The 23,446-nt window shown below is 39.1% G+C and overlaps 1 protein-coding gene across 1 annotated transcript in view; it reads left to right on the plus strand.

The window, feature by feature from the left end:
- SPTBN2 (spectrin beta, non-erythrocytic 2) overlaps window positions 1-23,446 on the plus strand; it is a 172,901-nt gene that overhangs the window by 66,181 nt on the left and 83,274 nt on the right. The window contains exon 2 of the mRNA XM_075188728.1: window positions 1,503-1,750. Coding sequence (XP_075044829.1) covers window positions 1,591-1,750 — 160 coding nt within the window. The 5' untranslated portion in view covers window positions 1,503-1,590. The remainder of the gene's footprint in view (window positions 1-1,502; window positions 1,751-23,446) is intronic.

The following is a 23,446-nucleotide window of genomic DNA, read 5'->3' on the forward strand; positions in this document are numbered from 1 at the left end:
TTACTAGCAGCAATATACTTGCCTGTGAAGCCCTTTTTGTGCAAAGCAATGATGACTGCAGGTGTTTCCTTGCAGTTAACCATGATTAAAAGAGGAAGAAAAATGATTTCAAGCACTTTAAAAAGTCTTTTAAAGCTTCCAGGCTATTCTAACTCAGACAGCATGACAGAGTTATCTTCAGCCTTGTCCTCGTCAACACTCTCACGTGTTTTAACTGGAGAATCATTGACCTGATGTCGGCTAGTCCTTTTGTGGCAGGGCTGAAATGCAGTATAAATGTTGTTTTTGGGATAATTTCAAAGTCCCTCTTTGCCATGACAATGAACTTTAATTGCAATTCATCTGATTCACTCTTCATTACATTGTGGAGTATATGCTAATTGCCATCATAAAAACTGAGGCAACAGACTTTGTGAAAAATAATATTTGTGTCATTCTCAAAACTTTTGGCCATGACTGAAGAGATAATTCAAGTGTTGTGACCCATAACATGTACCTGAACAGCCGAAGAAATCATGTGATACCCTTGAACCACTCAAGGCAGCATTTGCAGTGCCAACCCTCTCACAAATCCATTCCTGCGGCCCACCATCACTAAAGGTTTCTGTAATAATAATAGCAGAAAGCAGTGCAATATGATACTAGCGACCTGCACTACCACCTGCAGCGATTCCATTAGCAGCAAGTTGGCTGGCAGCATGAGGAAAGGTATTGGGAGAGAAGGTATTGCTCCATCTGTACCATTACTTACTCTGCCAGTCACCACACTGCTAATCCAATAGGTGCAGGAAGCAGCTCAGGCGACTGCTGTCAAACTGATTTCCCTCCTGCATTCAGCGAACAAGGTACTCAGAGGGTAGCACTTTATGGACCAAAAGACATATAAGAACTTTATCTCTGCTGTGCCTAAAAAGGTGCCATCTAAGATGATTTTCTCACCTTGTATAGTGCCAGCAAGTAGAATTCGCCCACTAGTGGTTATAATCTAAACTGCAGCAAAAATACAAAATGACCAGTAAATGAAGAACAATTCTACAGTACAAGTATTTGAATTCATGCAATTAACTGTAGCACAAAGATTCCAGTAATAGTTATTAGGCACTGGTGCAATCTGTTGAACAAGACCAAAACAGAGTTTAGTGTATAAAATTATATGTCAGAATTACAGTATGTGTGGGCACCTCAAGAGATCATCTTCATGTATTTATATATCACCAGCAAATTCCATAGTGCTTTACAATTGGAGGAGATATTACATTGTATACAGTTCAGCGCCTCTCTGCATGTCTGCTTTTTTGGAAAAAGTATATTAGTACAGGGCAGTGCTACAGCTAAGAATGTTCTGCATGAAGAAGAACTATGACATTTTGTCTTGTACAAATGTGCCAAGACCTTCTGTACTCATAACCAAAATCTACTTTCATCCTCTCTAACACACTATATCAGTACTAATCTTAAGGAATAATTACACAGTGTTTACTATATTTCTTATTTCTTTCTAGGTAGATGCATCATTACCATTGATAGCGGCCTCCATTTTGAGTGGACGGCATTCATCTTGCATTGTCTTTTGTTATTGCCACTGGAATCATGAGTAGCCCACTATCACCAACGGATTATGACAGCTTAGAAATTCAACAGCAGTATAACGATATCAATAACCGATGGGATCTGGCAAATGATGATGATTGGGACAATGAAAATAGTTCTGCACGTCTTTTTGAGAGATCCAGAATCAAGGCGCTTGCAGGTGAGCACACTAATTGCATAATTACATGATTACAATGGTTAAATGTCTACACATGTCTAGACAATCATTTCATTGGTGTTTATAACTACGTTGTTATTATATAACATTTGCATTTAAATTTTCCTGTCAGGATCAATCTGTAAAATTTTGAAAATGGCCAGTCATGGATACAAACACTAAAATAAATCATATTTTCCAACTCTCCCGGAATGTCCGGGAGACTCCAGCATGTTGCGAGATTCTCACGGACTCCCGGGAGAGTGTGGCAATCTCCCGGATCTGCCCACTTCCTAGTGAAGTGGGCCAAAATGCTGCGATTCACCGGGAATCGCAACGTTTGGCCCCGCCCCCTGTCAAATGATGCGGTTTTTTTGCATCATTACGTCACGGGGGCGGGACCACAATGACGCAATTTTCGGAGCCCCGCCCCCTGTACGCCCACCTTTCCCCGGCAGGCTCCCGGATCATACTTGCCATAAGTTGGTAAGTATGAAATAAATTACTGGCTTAAATAAAAAAGTGTAACGTGTGTGTTACACTGATATTCATTGAAATACACCCCTAGGCTGAAGATGCATATAATTCACCTTATTTACAGTTGGGACAAATTTAAAGCTAGAGGGTGCAAATTTTTACCTGGACAAACGATGTTGTCATGTAAATGCTGTAAAAACAACTTTTGTTTTGCATAAAGGGAAAGTACTGCCTGCTTTTGCATTGCATGTAGTACACAAATATAGCACAGCTTTATTTTTACACTGCGACTTAGGCTGGGTACACAATGCAGTGTTTTCAGCTGAGTATTGGGTCAATCAAACGATAAACGACTGTTCAGCCAGATATAGCATTAGTGTGTACACTCCAGCGATGAACGGGGATCGTTCCAAAGTACAGATCATCTTTTGATTTAATTGCTTAGCAGAACTATAAATCTCGTTCAGCTATGAAACGACGTCCTTCCAAATCTGGGTGTATGCACTCACAATCAGGATCTCCATAGAGTTTAAAAGTCATGGGGGTAAATTTATCAAGCTGCGAGTTTCGGCGGGTTTGAAAAGTGGAAATATTGCCTATAGCAGCTAGTCAGATTCTAGCTCTCATTTTGTACAATGTACTAAATAAATGATAACTAGAAACTGATTGGTTGCTATAGGCAACATCTCCACTTTTCGAATCTGCCGGAAACTCGCAGCTTGAAAAATATGCCCCATGATATTTTCAGTCGACGGTTATGACAGTAGAAGAGCATAGATCTGAGAGTAAATCTTTTATAACATGTATAGCGTGTACGCATGAATCGGCGTGCTGATCCTGACTTTTTCTTTTTCAGTCGTTGGTACTATCGTTGTAGATAACACATTGGTCGGAAATTTCTGTAGTTTGTACCCAGCCTTAGGGTTAATGTGTCCTCCCACTGTAAATTTGCCCACCCATTTAAATACCCCTTTCCCCCCTACATCACAAATTGGTATTTCCAATTGTACATTTCAGCTGGATTTACTCTAATGAAGTAAGTCCAGCAATTTATCTTATGCAGTCTATTTAAAAAATAAATAAATAATAATTATCACTGATATGGATTTACTCACATGCGCAACAAATTAGCATTAGTGTTGCAGTAGAAGTATGCTTTGCTAGTGTTACAGCTAGGTACGTTATATTTTCTGCGGAGTCAATGGACATTATCAGGAGTTGCATGTATATATGCACCTATGTGTATGCAATAATGGAGTAAGTGAACAAAAAAAAGGATTCCTGTTAGATTTCGCTAGCACAGTCCACTTGTCAAAATAAGATAAAAGCTGCCCACACACAAAATAATTTCATATATTTATGGAAAATCTAATTCTAAAGGATGTTTCACTGAACAATTTGTGCAGAAGTAGGAAAGGGAAAATATTATAATGGTTCAATTTTTCCACACACTCAGATACAGAATTACTTTCAAGTAAATGGTGATTAAAATGATTAAATTTGGATTTCTGACAGATTTTTTTTCGGAATAAATCAAATTGTTTTAAATTGTTCATGTATTACCAGCTCAAAAATAAAAAATAAATGTTTCAGCGGGTACTTAATGTGGAAGCTAATGGACAGCAATAAATACCAATATAGTCTATAATGTTGACATTCTTATTTCTACCATCATGCCACAGCTACTCCTTAGGTCTGATAGATAAATGTGGATTCATACATACGGCAGTATTACAGTTACATTCACTCCACAAATTCAGACTATTGTCGGAGTAGAGAGAGCCCACTGTAGAGCTGAAAATAATATATTTTATGGGACACATTTATTTTATAACATAAACACACAATACTCTACAATATGTACTTATTTGGTTAAAGGGGTCTACCCTCCTAGCATAGCGCATTGGTGAGTGCTCCTCAGCAGCTGGCTTTTATCTGCAGCCATTGCATAAGATCCTTTTGGCTCCTGAAGATCAAAGGATTGCTGAAGGTGAGTGACAGAGGTGACTGCAGTATGTAAATGCCGAAACCCTGCTCAGTACAACAAATGATGGTGATCTCAGGGGTATAAAGTCATCTCAGGTTATAATGATGTCCATGCTTCACTACAGTCACTGTTGAAGAAATGTAGTTCAAATACAACTCAGCCCTATCTAACTAATATATTTATATAACAGAGCGTCATGTGTTGACCATTACTGAATGCGTGATCATTCTGACAGTAGCATTTCAACACTGTGCTGGGACCACTCCTTCTTGAACTCTGGTTTCAAACTATGGTATATGGTGCTATACCATACACACTGCCACTATCATATTTCACAGAACTATAAAGAAGCTGTTTGGATAACACATGAGCAGACAGAAGAAATTCCAAAGACGAACTCAGCCATACGACTGCAAATGACATTGTTGTGCAAACTTAGAATACTTATCTTGGCAAGGGAAAAATATGTTGTGAATAGAAAACTCCACCACTAAAGGCGGGGAAAGCAGATCAGGGCCACACTACAGTTCTGCCACCCCCCCCCCTCCCTACTGCTCCATGCCAAGGCTCTTGGTCTGTTAAACAATATGCAATGCAAATACTCTCTCTGATAACTAGGAAATCATATATTAATATCACTTAGGGTCTCATTGCTGACAACTGGATAAAATGCCACTGCTGATCAATATACCATACAGAGCTCTTTTCCTGACATGAGTATATAATACAGACTCCTGTTGATGATCAGTATACCTTATGGAGCCCCATAGCTGACAAGGAAAATATGGAGAGTTTGGTTTGGTAGCAGTGCATAATACAGAGCCCTAATGCTGATCAGTATATCATGCGGAGCAGTGGTTGAAGTGGAAATTTAGAAGTGGTGGTATCTGTGAGGAGTTTTTATGTTCTCCCCGTGTTTGCATGGGTTTCTTTCAGGTGCTCCGGTTTCCTCCCACACTCCCAAAAATATATTGATAGGTTAATTGGCTGCTATCAAATTGACCCTAGTCTGTGTGTCTGTCTGTGTGTGTGTGTATGTTATGGAATTTAGACTGTGAGCTCCAATGGGGCAATGACTGATGTGAGTGAGTTCTCTGTACAGTGCTGCGGAATTAGTGGTGCTATATAAATACATGGTGATGATGATGGAAAATGATAAGTGAAGGAACTATGACAGTTTAACACTGAAAGCAGTAGGAGAAGCAGTGGCAGGGCATGTCACCATATACCAGCCCATTCCAAGCACATATATATATGCATATGTGTGTGTATGTATATATATATATATATATATAAGCCTGTAGATTCCAACTTCGCAACATAGCCCGCATCCGACCCTTCCTCTCACAAGACGCCACCAAAACCATCATCCATGCACTCATCATCTCCCGCCTCGACTACTGCAACCTTCTCCTCACTGGCCTCCCCCTCTCTCATCTCGCCCCCCTCCGCTCTGTACTCAATGCGGCTGCTCGACTCATCTTTCTCTCACGCCGCTCCTCCTCTGCTTCCCCTCTCTGCCTTGCCCTACACTGGCTCCCCATCCCCTACAGAATCCTCTTCAAACTCCTTACCACCACTTACAAAGCTCTCTCCCAGTCTACTGCCCCCTACATTTCCGACCTCCTCACCATTCACACTCCTGCCCGATCCTTGCGCTCTGCCACTGACCGTCGCCTCTCTTCCACTCTCATTACCACTTCCCACTCCAGAATCCAAGACTTCTCCCGAGCTGCCCCCCTACACTGGAATGACCTCCCTCGCTCCATCCGTCTCGCTCCCAAGCTGTGCTCCTTCAAACGAGCACTTAAAACTCACCTGTTCCTTAAAGTCTACCAATCATCCACCTAACCCCTCACCTACTCTGCTCGCTCTTCCCTCTCTCCCCTGGTATCACCGCTCCCGCTTGTGTCTGTTTCGTCCACCCTCCCTTAGGATGTAAGCTCGTTTGAGCAGGGCACTTCTTCCCTCGTGTCTCCCCACCTGTTCTTCTGCTCCGTCCTTACTCCATTTGTCTGTCCCGGAGTTTCTGAAGCATTGGTACTTTGTGTTTACTGTTCTGTACTGTTTAACCCTGTATGGTTTACTGTTTGTACTATGTACGGCGCTACGGACACCTTGTGGCGCCTAACAAATAAATGATAATAATAATAATAATAATATATATATATATATATATATATATATATATATATATATATATATATATATATATATATATATACCAAGCATCATTGCTCACCAGTACAAGCAGTCCTCTTTTGCTGGCCACTATATAATATACAGCCCCACTGCTGAAAAAGTGTACAATGTTGAGCCCCACTGGTAACTAACATACCATGCAGGGCACCATTCATCATCATCATCATCATTTCTTTATTTATATATATAGAGCCACTAATTCCGCAGCGCTGTACAGAGAACTGACTCACATGAGTCCCTGCCCCATTGGGGCTTACAGTCTAAAGTCCCTAACACACACACACACACACACACACAGACTAGGGTCAATTTGTTAGCAGCCAATTAACCTATCAGTATGTTTTTTTCTGGTGTGTATATAAAGCAGCGCCCCATAAGTTGACTAGTTCATGATGTAGAGCCCTATTCCTCATGTGTATACCATTCAAAGTTGCACTGCTGACCAGTACACCACGCAGAGCCCCATTGTATATAATTCATAGATTCAATGCTGAACAATATAAATGGCAGATCTTCACTGCTGACCAACCAGAGCCAAATTGCTAGTATAGTATGACTACACTCTTGGTATAAAGGGATACACATGTTTGCCAATACTGTTCTGATATTCTCTGACATTCAAACCTTACTTCTCTTATGTAAAAGAAAAAAATATGTTCTACAGCCAAGAAATGACAACATATATATAAATGTATGTGTGTATGTTTATATTTCTAATATATGGGCTGCACGTCTGGTGACTGGATACTGTTGATCCATATGGACTATGATACAGCAAATTTAATTAGAAGGCCTGAGAAGACATAGTCATGAGTTCAGTTCAGTTATCTGTGTGGAGTTTGTATGTTCTCCCCGTGTTTGCGTGGGTTTCCTCCGGGTGCTCCGGTTTCCTCACACACTTCAAAAAACATACTAGTAGGTTAATTGGCTGCTATCAAAATTGATCTCTCTCTCTCTCTATTGGGACAGGGACTGATGTGAGTGAGTTCTCTCTATACAGCACTGCGGGATTGGTGGTGCTTTATAAATTATGATGATTATTGTTATAACTATCTAGCAGAGGCTGTTCCTTTATGGCTAGCTACCACTGCTAGCTGTACTGTTTTAGCTTTATAAATACGCAAGTTTAAAATGGGATTAAAGATTCATACATAATCCTATTCTAATATTGGTGGTATTTTGCCTTAACTTGTACCATGAGCATGTTACTGCTACCAATCTAAAGTTCATTGAATTGAGTTTAATGATGTTTGCTACTAAGTACTGAGACATGTAATGAGCCGTTAAGTGTAAATTAATGGAAGTGAAGAATACAGAGTTAAACCCACAGTAGAGGGCCAAGCTGCATGTGTGCTTCCTGATTTCACAGTTTAATTAAATGTGTTTGTTAAGTATTCCAATAATAGAAGTTTTATTTGTAAAAATCTGACAATGTTTCCATGGATACCCATTCAAATTGCACCCTGCTCCTTGGAAACATCCCCCTCAGTATAATGTTTAACACTTTATTAACAAAACACTGTAGTATTATTATTTTAAATAAACAACATACACACATTTTATACTGTAGAAGTTACCTTTTATTAATTGCATATATTTAACCCCTCTGCCTTTAAGTCTTTTCGCACCCCTGTGCTGAGGCCTATATTAACACTTTTAGGGCTGCTCACATTCCAACATCATTATCAGTTATTTGTTTATGCAGTACCAACACAATACCTTGTTTGTTTTCAGAAGACTTTGAATTGTCATAAAATACCTTTAGTTTACTTATACCTCCTGATAAGACAAAGAAATTATACCCAATATAACCCAAAAGTCTATTTCTTTTTTAAATTGCAAGAAAGTGAACTAAAAGCAAATGTGTATATTGTTTGTTTCTCTAAGAAATACTTTGTGGTTCTTGCTTTTGGCATCAATCCACTTTTCCCAAACAGCAAAAAGTAGGATTCTACACATTGGTTTTCTCCAGGTCCAGGAAATGTATCCAGAATGGACACCTTGAAAATATGTCTGTATGCAAAGATTACCATAAATAGATAAATTGTAGAAAGTACACACCATTTAAAGGGCACTTGTTTACATATAATGTAGTAAATCATACCTCCCAACATTTGGGTAAGCCGCATTGGGACAGGCGGGCATAGTTGATGTGACCACACCCAGGGGCATGTCTGGTGCTTTTGAAGCGCTAGTTTGTCCTGTTCTCTTCTCCCCCCTCTCCAAATCCCTTAATTGCTATGTGCATCGGAGCGCACGGCACCCGTCTGTTGTTTGGAGGTTGGCCATACCTCCCACAAAAGCGGGACAAAATAAGCCACCCCTATTCTACCCAAACTCCGCCTATGAATGAGCAAATTTGGATAAAATCCCACCCACTTTCCTATTAAGCCCCACCCCTTTTCTGTTACGTGAATCGGGATGTCCCTCCAAAATCGGGACCATTGGGAGGTAGGGGATTTTATGATGTATCTCTCATAGTTGGCATTACTATGCAAAGAAAATTAATAATAATAGTAAGTATATAATAATAGTAATAATATAAAATGTAAGTATATAAAAATTATAATAATGAAAATGGTTTGCTCTGGTTTTCTACTTTACTTTTTATAAGTACAGGAGGTTATAAAAGTAGTGTAGAACCACAGATTGCAGTTAACACAGTAGTACGGTTATTAAATCCACCAGTTCAGTGGGTGTATAACATAATTATTATTATTATTATTATCTTTCACTTATAAGTTTCGACAAAAGGTCTGCAGTGAAGTACATGGCCTTTAACATAAATATGACATCATTCAGTGAGCAAAATTCTCAATAATTTAAGTAGTTTTTTTCTGAAAGTCAAAGAAAACATTTTAAGGTTTTTGTTCACTTTAAGATATAAAATCACTGTTGTGCTTTATAGATGCCTTTGTTTTGGTTCTTCATCTTAATGAAGGTGCAGCATGATACTTCACGATACCTCTGTCATAAAGACGTCACCGAAGCCAGAAAAGCCACCAGTGTTGGACTGGAAAGCTGGAGTATATTTCATCACTTGCTCCTCTGCTTGTGTAACACTTAATCCTGACTCATTCAGTGCCAGTAGCATTTTCATATATTTTGATAAAAGGTTAAAATTCCAGCACTATAAAAACTATAACATAAATGTTTTAGTCCACATCCAGAATCAAACCACTGTTAAACAACCATTGAGGTATTTCCTTTAGGGAGGAGTTAAGCAAATTGCTTTAGGAAGCTTTTATTTGCATTGCAAAGTGAGAGTTGGTTAAGAAGACCATATCAAATGCTCATGGAAGTGTTCATTAGCAGTGAACAAATAGCATCATCCGCCTGTATAAGAGATCAGCTTATGCTAGTTGTTAGCATGGATTTGAAGCACTAAAATAAGTTTTTGGGAAAATTTGGCTACTTAGTATGTAATGTTCTAGCACAGTGGATCCCAAACTCACTTTGAGGCACCCTTGGGGTCTCAATAATTTTTTCAAGGCACCCCTAGGACAAAATAATTACCAAGTAGTCCCCCGCCTCGCTTACCACCGGCCCTGGCCGCGGCACCCCTGTGAGATCGCCGTGGCACCCCAGGGAGCCGTGGCACACAGTTTGGGAACCACTGTTTTAACACATTACATACCAAGGCTCAGCAATGGTAAAACAGTTTTGGGCAGTTAGCACAGTGGGGGGTCCAGCAGTGGGGGGGGAAGGGAGATCACCTAGCAGGGGCGGGCTTCCATGCGGCCACCCACTGTTTACATGTGTTTCTGACATCTGAAAGCAGGCACAGAATCCTGCCAGGCCGCCCTTATTGTACACAGAAACAGGGTAGCCAGGCACTACCCTCTACCTGCTTCTCAAGTGCAGTCTATCCATCAATCAGCGTGAAGGAGTTTGTATCAGTAATGAAAATCACTTTTCTATAATAAGTGTTTCTATTCATTTCTAATGGTCATCAAGTCGAATATTGCTTATCTTAAGGGTTTCAATAAATAGCAACACTAGCTCTAAATATCACTATGACTTTAATATGTTTCTTAGAAGCTCATATGTAGATCAAAATTGTGACACATCACATTCCATCTCTCTTACTGCAGTACTGGTACCTCCGGGAAAAACACCCAGACATCGGGGCACAACATACATATCCCAACAGTCTTTTTCATTTGCAAAAAAATCTCATGCCGAGTTAGGACATTTGTTTCACATTAATCTTTTTACTGTGTAGTAAATCAGAAATGAAGAGTTTGAATCCCAGGGTCTTCTGATAAGAAAACAATTTAGTCAGCCAGCAAGGACAGATACTACTGTAGGTGACTCAATTCTCTCTCTAGGTATTTTCTTTGTTGCACTGATAAGGATGCACTTAAACCTAAGAACATACACATCATGCAGACAATTCTCCAGCCCAAAGCACACTGCATAATACTTCTAGGTATATGGATGGAGCCCATAATTATACCTCCAAAGTATATCTGCCCCCCAGGCTGGTCCCATAGTGGGCTACCTTGGGCTGGGTCATTGGGCCACCTGCCTTTTTTTCCCAGTGAAATAGGCTGCTAAGTCGGGTCATGCCCCCTGGGCTAAAATTTGCCAGCCCTCATCTGAAAATAGTCTTCTTGGGACATCTACCCAACTACACACAATCATTGTAATTGTAAAATATGTGGGAAACCAGGAGCAGTCCATCAAGGAGTTGGAACAATTTGGTCTACAAATGCAACATCATCTTTTTACATATTTCAAATGACAGACTATTATTTATTTATTAACATTTTTTGAATAGTGCCTACATATTATACAGCACTTTACAGCGAGAATATTTGGTCATTCACATCAGTCCCTGTCCTAGTGGATCTTATAATCTACATTGCCTACACATACATAATCTAGGGTTAATTTTGTCAGAAGCCATGCCAGTATGTCTTTGGAAAATAAAGCAGTGGTACCAACTTGTGATTATTAGTTGGCACCATGTCCTCCTCTATGATAATCATACCTTTTTTGGCTATGGAGAAATTTGTTTGCTTGTTTGTATGTTCCAGTAACATATAGCAAAAGAGACAGGTGTTCGATACGGTGACTGCACACTGTTTAATGCACTGATTTCATTACTTATAGAGAGGCTCATATTGGAAGGTTCCTAAGAAAGAAGTTAGACCTCGATTCAGTAATCTGACGCAGCACATTCTGGTGAAAATCTCCTTATAAAGCTAATTAATGCCCCAAATAGCTGAAATATTTTCTGATGCAGCTTAGGACATTGAAATCTTTCTTAATCACAAAATTAATTCTCACTAAACTTCTCTGCATTTTTATTTTTGAGATAATCTCACAACAGTATAGGAACCCAACCAGTGCTGTTTATTCTTGTTCATTTGGGAGATAAACATAAAAATACTTATATTCAATGATGAGTGGGACAGATGTAGTTCAGAACTCTTCCATGTTGAAAGTAGACGTTTATAACAATCGACTGGAGACATCATATGATAAATCATCTGGTCATGTCTATCATTATAAAAGCATTTTATCAATACATATTGCACTAGACTTTTCTATATATATTTTTAACATGGTATTACTGGAACATTGGGAAGATACATCTATTTGTGGGCCTCTGTTTTTTTTACCAATATTGAAGAATATTCTTAACTCATCGTTATACAAAAGTTTCAAGATACGATCCTGTAAGTAGGTTACTTGTGGGAGAGGTATACGTTGGATGGTTTATCAAGACAAAGTACATGTTTATGAATCAACACAAGTGGGTTTTGTGTAAGTGCTTGCACATAAGGGGAAGAGTGATGATGACTGACATGTGGAATTCAAGATAGAACTTTCTGCATTATTATTGATTAATTATTATATTGTACCATGTTTATGTACACACAGAGTTGCACTATTTTGTGTTTATTTTTCTTCCCTATATGTATGTCTGCTTTCACCATGGAAGAGTTGTGGACGACATCTGTCCCACTCATCATTAAATATAAGTTTATTTTATGTTTATTCTTATGTTCATTTGAAAGATAAACAGCTTGGTTGTGGCTATGATTATGGCTATGTAGTCTCATATACTGTAAAACTTTTATTTATATCCCTGAGCTGAGCTCTCGGGGCTCCATCTCTGCGGGGACTCTCCAGTGACACTAATTGTTTCTCCGTCCACCTGGTGGAGTCTCTTTCTCCTACTCTCTTTACTGCCCTCGGCTTCCTCAATGGCGGGCTCTTTCCAACACTGTTTCTTTTATGCCAGCTTCTGGGCCTGGAGAAGAGGGGTCTATCAGTCTCCATGCATGCACATACCTCCCATGGCCGCCAAGCACGCTGGTAGATGTAGTTTATCTCCCTGCAGGTGGCAATGGCAAGCACAGAGCAGGGGTTCATCATATTCATCATCATCGTCATCATTTATATAGCACCACTGATTCCAAAGCGCTGTACAGAGAACTTAATCACATCAGTCCCTGTCCCATTGGAGCTTACAGTCTAAATTCCCTAACATACACACACACAGAGAGAGACAGACTAGGGTCAATTTTAATAGCAGCCAATTAACCTACCAGTATGTTTTTGGAGTGTGGGAGGAAACCAGAGCACCCGGAGGAAACCCACGCAAACACAGGGAGAACATACAAACTCCACACAGATAAGGCCATGGTCAGTAATTGAACTCATGACCCCAGTGCTGTGAGGCAGAAGTGCTAACCACTTAGCCACCAGGTTACGGATGTTATGCAAAAACAGTATATATTCGGCACATTAGACACAGATAATTTCACTGCCAAATCTTACCCTTTGTCTGAGCCAGTAGAGATGCCAATATATATTATATACCAGCCAGTAGTGGTGCTCATACAATTATATACAGGTTCACTAAAGTGTCTTTACCATTATGTGCAAGCCCAGCAGAGTGTGTAAATAATTGTATACCAGTCTACTATAGTGCCCATATCATTATATACAAGCTTAACATAGGGTCAATATAATTATGTACCAGTCTACTATAATGCCAATATCATTATATACACTATATACAAGAACAGCAGAGTAGTCCTAACCAACATAATAATAAATATTAATAATAATAAATATTACTCACTGTCCTGGTAGTCCACAGGACATGCTGGTGCTGGGCCTCTAACCCCCTCACTGGCTGACCTGGCACCATTTCAAAAACACTTTTTTTCACAGATTCTGAGCTAATGGAGATCAGTTCCATCCTATACTTTTAATAATTTTGCATTTTTTCACCTTCCAGTTCACGTCAGCGGAGAAGGACATTTTAGGTGCCCAATGTAAAAACAAAGCTTCAAACACACAAGTGTGCCAGATGTAATGAAGGCAGCCTCAATGTCCCCTCACTCTCATGATCATTTTAATCCATAAATTAGGCTCATCCAAGGCAGTATTTTAGGAGAACAATGTAAAAGTTGTGGATCTAAAGTGATAGGACTTTGGACTTTAATGTTACATTTACACTTTTACACAATGCACCTCTTAAGATTTTTTCCATATCCCCACACACTTAGGGCCTGAGTCATTAAGGAAAGTAAGGCAAAAAAGTAGTAAATGTTCTCCAGGACAAACCATGTTACAATGCAAGGGGTGCACATTAGTTTATTATTTTGTACATAAGTTAAATACTGGCTGTTTTTTCATCTAGCACACAAATACTTGATAGCTTTATTTTCAAACTGAAATTTAAAGATGATCTAGGACATGCCTTACCCCAATTAAAAATTTGTCCCCACATTTTAAAATTAAATCCCCCTCCAATGCAACATGATTTTGGCCAGGTGCAAAGTTACTCCTTTTTCAAACTTTGCTCTCCTTAATGACTCAGGCCCTTAGTTTCTAGAGTTTTGTACCTTGAAGTGCACTGTGTGGACCATCTAGGCACACAAGCAAGGTCACGTCACTTTGTAAATAAGATTGTAGCAATCACTACATTTTTACTTTATCACTTGGAGGTCAATGAGCCATTAACAATCACATCTATACTAGCTTATTGACTGTCATGTAAATATGGAGAAAGATTATAAATTAGGGTTTGTAAATTAAGATAGGCAAAGTGGATACGATAAAGTAATAGTAAATGTCATTGTTTTAAAAGAGATCTAATTATTTCATTGTATTTAATTCCCTATCATAGATTCCCTCAGACACCATATCTTTCGTGCTGTGTATAGAGCAATTCATACATTACTATCTTTCTATTATATTTGGAACACCATGAGAGAAAGCATTGACTCTTAGATCCCACCCTTGATTAATATGTTAACATAAAGCTTGCTATACATAACAACACATGTGTGGGCTTAGCCTGATTAAGGGTTCAGGCCATTCTATGCTAATACACCTTTAGCCCTCCACCACCACCACAACCACTACCAATGTTTACTTTTGTATTCAACAAGTATCGATACACCATACGAAGAGCATCCTTGTGATCGCCGCACAGTACAGAGATCATAGATCATACCCCACCCCACCCAGCCATATCATGGTCTGCCCAGCAATTTTATTCCCACAACCCACCACACCCAGCCATATCATGGTCTGCCCAGCAATTTTTTTCCCCTAACCCACCACACCCAGCCATATCATGGTCTGTCCAGCAATTTTATTCCCCTAACCCACCTCACCCAGCCATATCATGGTCTGCCCAGCCTTTTTATTTCCCCACCCACCATACCCAGCCATATCATGGTCTGCCCAGCCATTTTATTCCCCCAACAACTAGCATAATGTCAATCTGATTTGCTGCTACATAATCGTGACTGCCGGGGCTGCCCCCTTTAGGTCAGGACCAGCCCCAATTAATCCAAGCAGCCCCCACCTGCTGGGACAAGAGAAAAAATAATTAACAGAAAAAAACACCGAAAAAAATCCAACGGTGCTCACCCAACCACCAACAAAACCTGCAACTTGGGCTGCAGCCTGGTCAGTTTATTGGTTGATCAGGCTCACTATGAGGAATTTGGCTAGACATGTGCTGAATGACCTCATTATATGGCCCACATCAACTCTGACTTGATGCACACATACAGAAGTGGAAGTTGCTCAATAAGTTTATAGGCTCATAGCAGGTGCTTGAAAGGGTGGGGTTATCCTAAAAGGAACAAACACACACAGAAGATTCCCCCAGCACACTGCTATAGCCCAGCAAAAGACCTGCAATTTCTACTGTAGATAAAATTGCAAAAGTCTTAGTTGCACACATTTGCAAATGTATGTTAAAGCCACCCGCCACTCCACTGCGCTTTTGCTAATAGGGTGGTCCTAACTCTAAACAATGAGAGTCCCATATATTTGGGCCATACATATTTGTTATCCACAGTTATGGATCTAAAGTCATAGGACTGTGGGCTTTAATGTCACATGTACACTTTTACACAATGCACCTCTTAAGATTTTTCCATATCCCCACACACTTAGTTTCTGGAGTTTTGTACCTTGAAGTGCACTGTCTAGGCACAAAAGCAAGGTCACGTCACTTTGTAAATACGATTCAGAGTATTTAGGTAAATAACTTAAGCTCAGTGGGTGCAGGGGTTACATATATTTACATGCTTTATAGCTTGTAGCAATCACTACACTTTTACTTTATCACTTGGAGGTCAATGAGCCATTAACAATCACATCTACACTAGTTTATTGACTGTCATGTAAATATGGAGAAAGTTTACAAATTAGGGTTTGTAAATTAAGATAGGAAAAGTGGATACGATAAAGTAACAGTAAATGTCATTGTTTTAAAAAAGATCTAATTATTTCATTGTATTTAATTCCCTATCATAGATTCCCTCAGACACCATATCTTACATGCTGTGTATAGAGCAATAAATTGATTACTATCTTTCTATTATATTTGGAACACCATGAGGGAAAGCATTGACACTTAGATCTCACCCTTGATTAATATGTTAACATAAAGCTTGCCATACACAACAAGACATGTGTGGACATAGCCTGATTAAGGGTTCAACCCACTACCACCAAAACCTGCAACTTGGGCTGCAGCCTGGTCAGCCTATTGGTTGATCAGGCTCACTATGAGGAATTTGGCTAGACATGTGCTGAATGACCTCATTATATGGCCCACATCAACTCTGACTTGATGCACACATACATCAGCTGATTATTGTTTCTGTTGGAAAAAAAAATAATTTTAGATTTTTCGTTTTCTGTGATGGGAGACACATCAATTTCAGCTTAATGTAGTATTAATCTGCTAAAATTACCAACAAAATCACCAAGTAGGCCACCAGCTTTCCACTCATATGTGTGAGGGCCTTTACATCTCAAATCCCATGTTTCCAGCATTCATTGAATCTGTAGGGATAACAGATGCTAGCTACTAGAAAAGGCCTCAAGCATGTTCATGTTACAACCATGAATAGACCCCAATTCGAATAGTCTGCTCAAAATTGCAGCTTGCATTTTACACTCACATTTTTACTGTTTGAAGTTCCCCATTCGCGTTTAGACTTTACTGTTCGTATCTGAGGTTTGCTGTCTGCATTAAACTTAACATACAAATAAAAACATTTTCACCTCAAATCATGCTAACTTATAGACATTTGTTTTGATATTGTCTGTGCCGTCATAGGATAAAAGGTGACTAATAGCAATTTATTTGGGATTTTACTGCAACAAGATAAAATGTGGACCTTCAGATGCCATTGTCCCATAAAATAAACATATAGAAGTCAATCCTGAAAATCCAGTTGAAAGCTATGATTGGTATGTGACATATTACAAATAAATTACCCTGGCCCATATTGTACTCAGCCAGATATAGACTAGATGAAGCCTGTTATGTCAGGTTAGTGGCATTTGTAAACTCATTCTTAACTATGTAGATCCAAAGAATCCCAAGGACAAACCTCATACAAACTAAAACCTGAAGGAAGTTCAAGTCTGACAAGGTCAGGGTGTGGTCACTGTCTCAGGATCATTTTATAGAGAAAGCAGAAACTTCTTCTGAGGTATCATGAAGTGCGGGACACATTTTGATAGCGATTAAGAAGGGTGTAGGTTAAAGCAATTTATTTTTTTCTTTAAACCACAGGCAGAAATAGTAATTGTATACTAGTCAAATGTATTAAAGCAATATGAGTTTCCAAACCAAGCAGGACAACAATGGATTTCAGCTAGTCAATGTCCAAAAAAGTGCATAAACAGCATTTGTTCCTCATAGTGGAGTTGATTTAGAGTTAGGCGCAAATCCAGTAGCTAGGTGCAAAATTTGCACCTGGAAAAACATTTTGCACAGTAGAGGAAAAATGTACAACCTGATTTTGTTTGCGTAGGTTTCCTCCGGGTGCTCTGGTTTCCTCCCACACTCTAAAAATATATTGGTAGGTTAATTGGCTGCTAACAAATTGACCCTAGTCCATAAATAATATTACATGAGTGCAACATGCAAGAATATGCAGTATTTGCCCTGCATGCAAAAAATACTTGCAGTGTAAAATGGTTTGCTCTGCTGCAAATTCTCCATTTATTTCTGTGGCACTACTTTAACAAGGATGCACTGGAAGCCTAAACTGCTTGAGCATGTTAGCACTTGTTGAATCACAAATCTCAGCAAACCCATGACTGTCAGGGCATGCTGGTGCTTGTGAAACGAGAGTACAGGGCCCGCTAGGACCTGTTGGACACCAGGAAAAATGTACTGTAAAAAATAAAGACAGACCATAAAAAAATAAAGACTTTCACACATACCTTTTTTTTTACCCATTTATTAGTCACCTAAATCCAGGGAGATCCTCTCCAGTCTTGCAACTTTTAATCCAGTGGGACTTAAAAATAATCTATATTTTTTTAAATGACTGTAAGTGTTCCACAAGGAGCCGCAACACGAATTACATCCCTCCTGGCTTTTCGGTTATTACCAAACAGAGCGGCTTTGTTCTGATTGGTCAGAGCGTGAGAAAGCCTCTCTGATTGGTTATTACCGACTGAAAACAATGTTCATGTTGAGTTCAGCCTCTATTGAACTACATTAATACAAATAGTTCATTAATATTTTTGAATTGTATCAGTGTAACAGGACCTGGATTCCAGGGAAGCTTGTCATTCCAGCTGTGGCTCTTTGTGGTACAAATCAGCGTTATCCAAATGTTTGTTTTATTTTAAATCCCATTGAATTGTTTGAAGTGTATTGTTCTATAAATAATCTCACCTGAACCCTGCTCGACTATCACTGCTGAGTGTGTGTCATAATATTGGTTATTTGTTGCTATTATGGTTGTAGTATTTCAGATACACTAGTATTATCTATTTTCAATCTCTACCACAGTGGATTGCCTGTTACATAGTTGTTTCTATTAGTCTAACCACTGGAGAATTAACTGCTCTCATGCTGCCAATTCAATTAGCTTGCATCTATTGTCTATGATACTTGCGGTATTCACAACACTGACAATATTCTTGTAGATCCTACCATTTTATTGCTCATACCTCCTAAAATACTTCACTACATTGATTATTTCATATTAAGCAAATAATATCATTATGATTATGGCTGCTTTCCAAGCCAAAAAAAATCTTACAAAGGAGTCACGCACAACTGCAAGACTTACATTTCATCAGCATTCAATGCAGAGCCTATTCTTGTGACCATTATACAATACAGAGAGTATTGGGCCTGTCTTCAGATCCTGACTCAGCTCATTCACTCCACAAATACAGAGAGCATTCTAGTGACTAATATACAATAGGGAAACCATCTGATTTCCCAGAATACAATGCAGAAAACATCTTAATGACTGATATCATCATCATCATTTATTTAATAAGCGGCAGCAAATTCTATAGTGCTTTACAATTGGGAACAAACACAGTAATAAAACAATAATGACAGAGAGGTAAGATGGCCTTGCTCACAAGCTTACAATCTATAGGACAATGGGAGGTTGATACATGAGGTTGTGTGCTACATATTGCATATTCGTTAAGCCACATTTCAAAGATAAAAGAAACTTAGTGGACAATGTGATCCAGTTACACAGCAAGGTTGGTTAAAGGGTTGTTTTCTTATGTGAACTCTGTAAAGGGTGGCAATAAGGTAACCTAGGGAAGTTAAATGTCTTTGAGGAATGTTATAAGCTTGCCTGAGAGGTGGGTTTGCAGTCTAGAGGGAAGTCTTATTGTGCAATGGAGGGAATAGTAATAGTCAAAGCAGCACATAATGAGTTAGAGTTTTTGCAATTTCTTGTGTGAGATATGTGCATATTCTAGAATTTTTTTTAGTTATATGTAACAGAGTCGATGTGGAAAACAAAGGATAGTTCTGAGTCAAGGATCACACCTAGGCAACGAGTTTGTGGGGTGAGATTTATTGTCATGTTGTCATTGTCAGTAGTAAATGCGGGTTGGAATATTATTAACTTTCTTTTGAAAGATTGAGTTTGAGATGGCGAGACGACATCCAAGATGAATTGACAGAAATACAGTTAGTAACGAGAGATCAGGAGATAAATTATAGATAGATAAATTTGGGTTTCATCCGCATAGAGATTATACTGAAATCCAAAGGAGCTTATTAGTTTTCCAAGAGAAGTAGTATAGGTAGATAAGAGCAGAGGACCATGTACTGAGCCTTGTGATACTCCAACTGATAAAGAAAGTGAAGCAGATTTGGATACAGAGAAAATAGCACTGAGAAGAGATTAGATAGGTAGGATGAAAACCAGGTCTTGAATACCTAGGGATTGTAGCATTTGATTGAGAAGTGAGTGGTCAACAGTGCCAAATGCAGCAGAGATATCCAGGATGGATATCTATGGGACAATGGGAGTTTGATACACAAGGGCACATGCTACATCATATTACACATTGGTCCAGTTAGAATGCAAAGGTAAAAATTATTGAGTTGGCTGGGCTGTATGGCAGTCACACAGCAGTGTTGGTCAGAGGGTTGTTGTCTTGTGTTGGATGTGTAGAGGGTGGTAATAGGGTAACCTAGGGAGATTAAGATGCTGGTTGAGGAATATTATAAGCTTGTCTGAAGAGGTGGGCTTTAAGAGAACACTTGAAGGTTTGAAGACTAGAGGAAAGTCTTATTGTGCAAGGGAGGTAATCCCACATAGTGGGTGCAGGCCAAAAAAAAGCCCTGTAACCGAGAATGGGAGGATATGATGAGGGTGGAAGAGACACGCAGATCTTGTGCATAATGGAGGAGTTGAGTTGGGAGATATTTTGACCAACTTGTCCCCGATAGCTACACCATCTGTAGATGACTTTAGCCATTTCATCTTACAGGGTGATTATCGCTGGAGAGGGATCTGGTAAATGAATTCAAACTGCAGTTCCCATTGAGAATTATGGGGACTGTGGTATTGTGTGGTAATTTGCCTAATGCTTAAGACTAATGTTAAATAGCCCGATACCTTAATTCTCTCTTAAATCATGCAGAAACAGACATTTCCACATAATTTTAGGCTTCATAAATAGGCCACTTAGAATCTTATGAGTGTAAATATATATTTTTTATTAACAGATATTTATATAACGCTTATGTACATTTAATCATTCGCTTTAGTCCATGCCATTATGGAGCTTACAATCTTACAAACTTACCATGCAGGGACACAAATACTAGGGTTAATTTTCTTAGAAGGAACCAGAACTCAAAAACGCAGGTTAGAACATACAGACTTCACACTGTTAGGGCTCTGGTTGGATTCAAACCGATGACCCCTATCGCTGTAATGCAGTAATGCTAATCACTTTTGAACTTCAATGCTGCTCCTTCTTTCTGCAAATATCGTGTGGGAGCTTCTAAGCCCAGTGCTCGGCCAATTACCTTTATATGGACCTATTTTATACAAGTGCCCCTCAGTAAAATGCTTATTTTAAAAAAAGGAAAACTGTGGCCTCTACAAAGATGTCTCCCTAAAACCTTTGTGGCAATTAAACTAATAATGGGGGAAAACTGTGCTATATACATTAACTACTTGCACTAAAGTACAAAGACAGAAAAAATGTACTGAAGTTGAACACAATACACACAGATTTAAATCTTAGTCTGGAGCTGGCCAAGTCAAAGGTGAGAGGGGCTTCCTTGGAGACCCCTAACACTTATCACTGTCCTGATGAAAGCATTCAGTGCCAGAGTGCTCCTGCTGGGTCACAGATTTGTTCTCAGCCTTTTGATTAAAAACAGCTTGATTTCCTCACTGAACTGACAATAGAGTTCAGTGAGGAGAGTAGGCTGATTACCTGTTCTGTTGGCTTATAGTGATCAGTTTCCTATACTGAACTCTGATTGACTGTAGGAGTCCTGTGCATGATTGAAAGTAGAGTTTGACAGGGAGCTTGGATGCAAGTAAAACCACTGGCCCACCATCTATTTGGCAATATATGCTAACACATGGCCACCAAGGAATGGACTCCATAGAGTACACTAAAAGAGATTGGGTTCTGTTTAGTAGATTGACCACTAGGATATGAGCCATGTAATGAACACTGACCAGGGAATACATTATGCTTTGAACACTGGCAACATCTCCTCTGCATAAACAACCACATTTTGCCTATAATTCTACCTACCTGTTACCAGCAAAAAATATAAACTCCTATTTGGAGAAGGAGGAAGGGTAACACCTGAAAATAATGAGGTAGCAAGACTGCAATTTTGCAAGTTTTTTGCCAACTTTCAATGTTATTCAGATAAAGTCTAGAAACTCAAAATTCTTAATATAACTGTCAGGATCATTGCTGACACAAAGCCTTACCTGCTGTAAAGTAATGTACACACTATGGGCCTGATTCATTAAAGAAAGTAAAGCAAAAAAATGAGTAACTTTGAACCTTGGCAAAATCATGTTGGATTGGAAGGGGAGATAAATTTTAAATGTGAGGACAGATTTATAAATTGGGATAGAGCATGTCCTAGATCAACGTTTAATGTCAGTGTAAAAATAAAGCTATCAAGTAGGTGTATATACATAAATCGGCATACTGATCGGGATTTCAGTCATTGGTAAAATCGTTAAGTGAATTTTTGTCCCAGTCCTCCTCCCATTTTTTCATGTGGCTCCTTGGGGGGCGGGGGTGTTGGTGTTGTAAAATGAGATGATACAAAGTGGAAATTAAACCTCTGGAGGAAGAGCGGAGTAAGCAAAAAGATACTAGAGGGGAAGTCTGGTGGATGTCAGTCACTGTGCGTCTATTGGTATCGTAAAAGTGGCGAAGCTGTAAATATTGGAAGACGCAAGATGCATACATGAAATACAGTATAAAGATATCTGTTTTCTTACTGCATCTTTCTAATGGTAGGCCAGCCATCCATTTCAATAAAATTGTTGCTATATGAATATATTTAAGTTGTGTTAATAGGTTTCTCACACTTATTGCTAGATTCTTGGGTATCTCGAAAGCCTTCTCCAAATCATCATCACATAAGGCGCCCAGATCACTCTCCCATTGATTTTTGATGTTAGGGAAATTAGACTGAAGAGTATTAATAGGCCAATTATATGCAGCGAAAGTAATTTCATTTGTCCACCCAAAAGGTATGGTTTTTCTAATTTTGCTACCTGTATGGTAGGGCTATTGAATTTTGTGTATTGTGGAAAAGTTCTAAATTCAAGACTCTAAAAAGCATGGCCTAGATTTGTTATGCCATACCTCCCACACCAAAACCCCATTATCCCAGGGAAGAGGGTGGGGACGGAGTAATCATGAGGCCCACATGCCACTCTATGTGGATCATTCCAAGCCCTAGGGAATCTACTGGGAATAGAATGGATTTTTCCCAATTTATGTTTAGGACGCACATTTTTCCAAATCAGTTTACAGATTGTATTAAATTTACAGAAAGGGTCAGCCATATATATTGGCATGTCATCAGGAACCTGTAATATGTTTACTGCTTAATATTAATTAGGCCGATACAACCCTTTTTTAAGCCATAGTTGCCTTATGTCACTAGTGTTCATTAACATACCATTGTGTTCAATGTTATACAACGGAAATAGTTGACCCTGATTATGTCCCTATTTTTAATTGTAAGTAGA

This window comes from Mixophyes fleayi, chromosome 10, assembly GCF_038048845.1.
Source record: "Mixophyes fleayi isolate aMixFle1 chromosome 10, aMixFle1.hap1, whole genome shotgun sequence".
Classification (NCBI taxonomy): Eukaryota; Metazoa; Chordata; class Amphibia; order Anura; family Limnodynastidae; genus Mixophyes; species Mixophyes fleayi.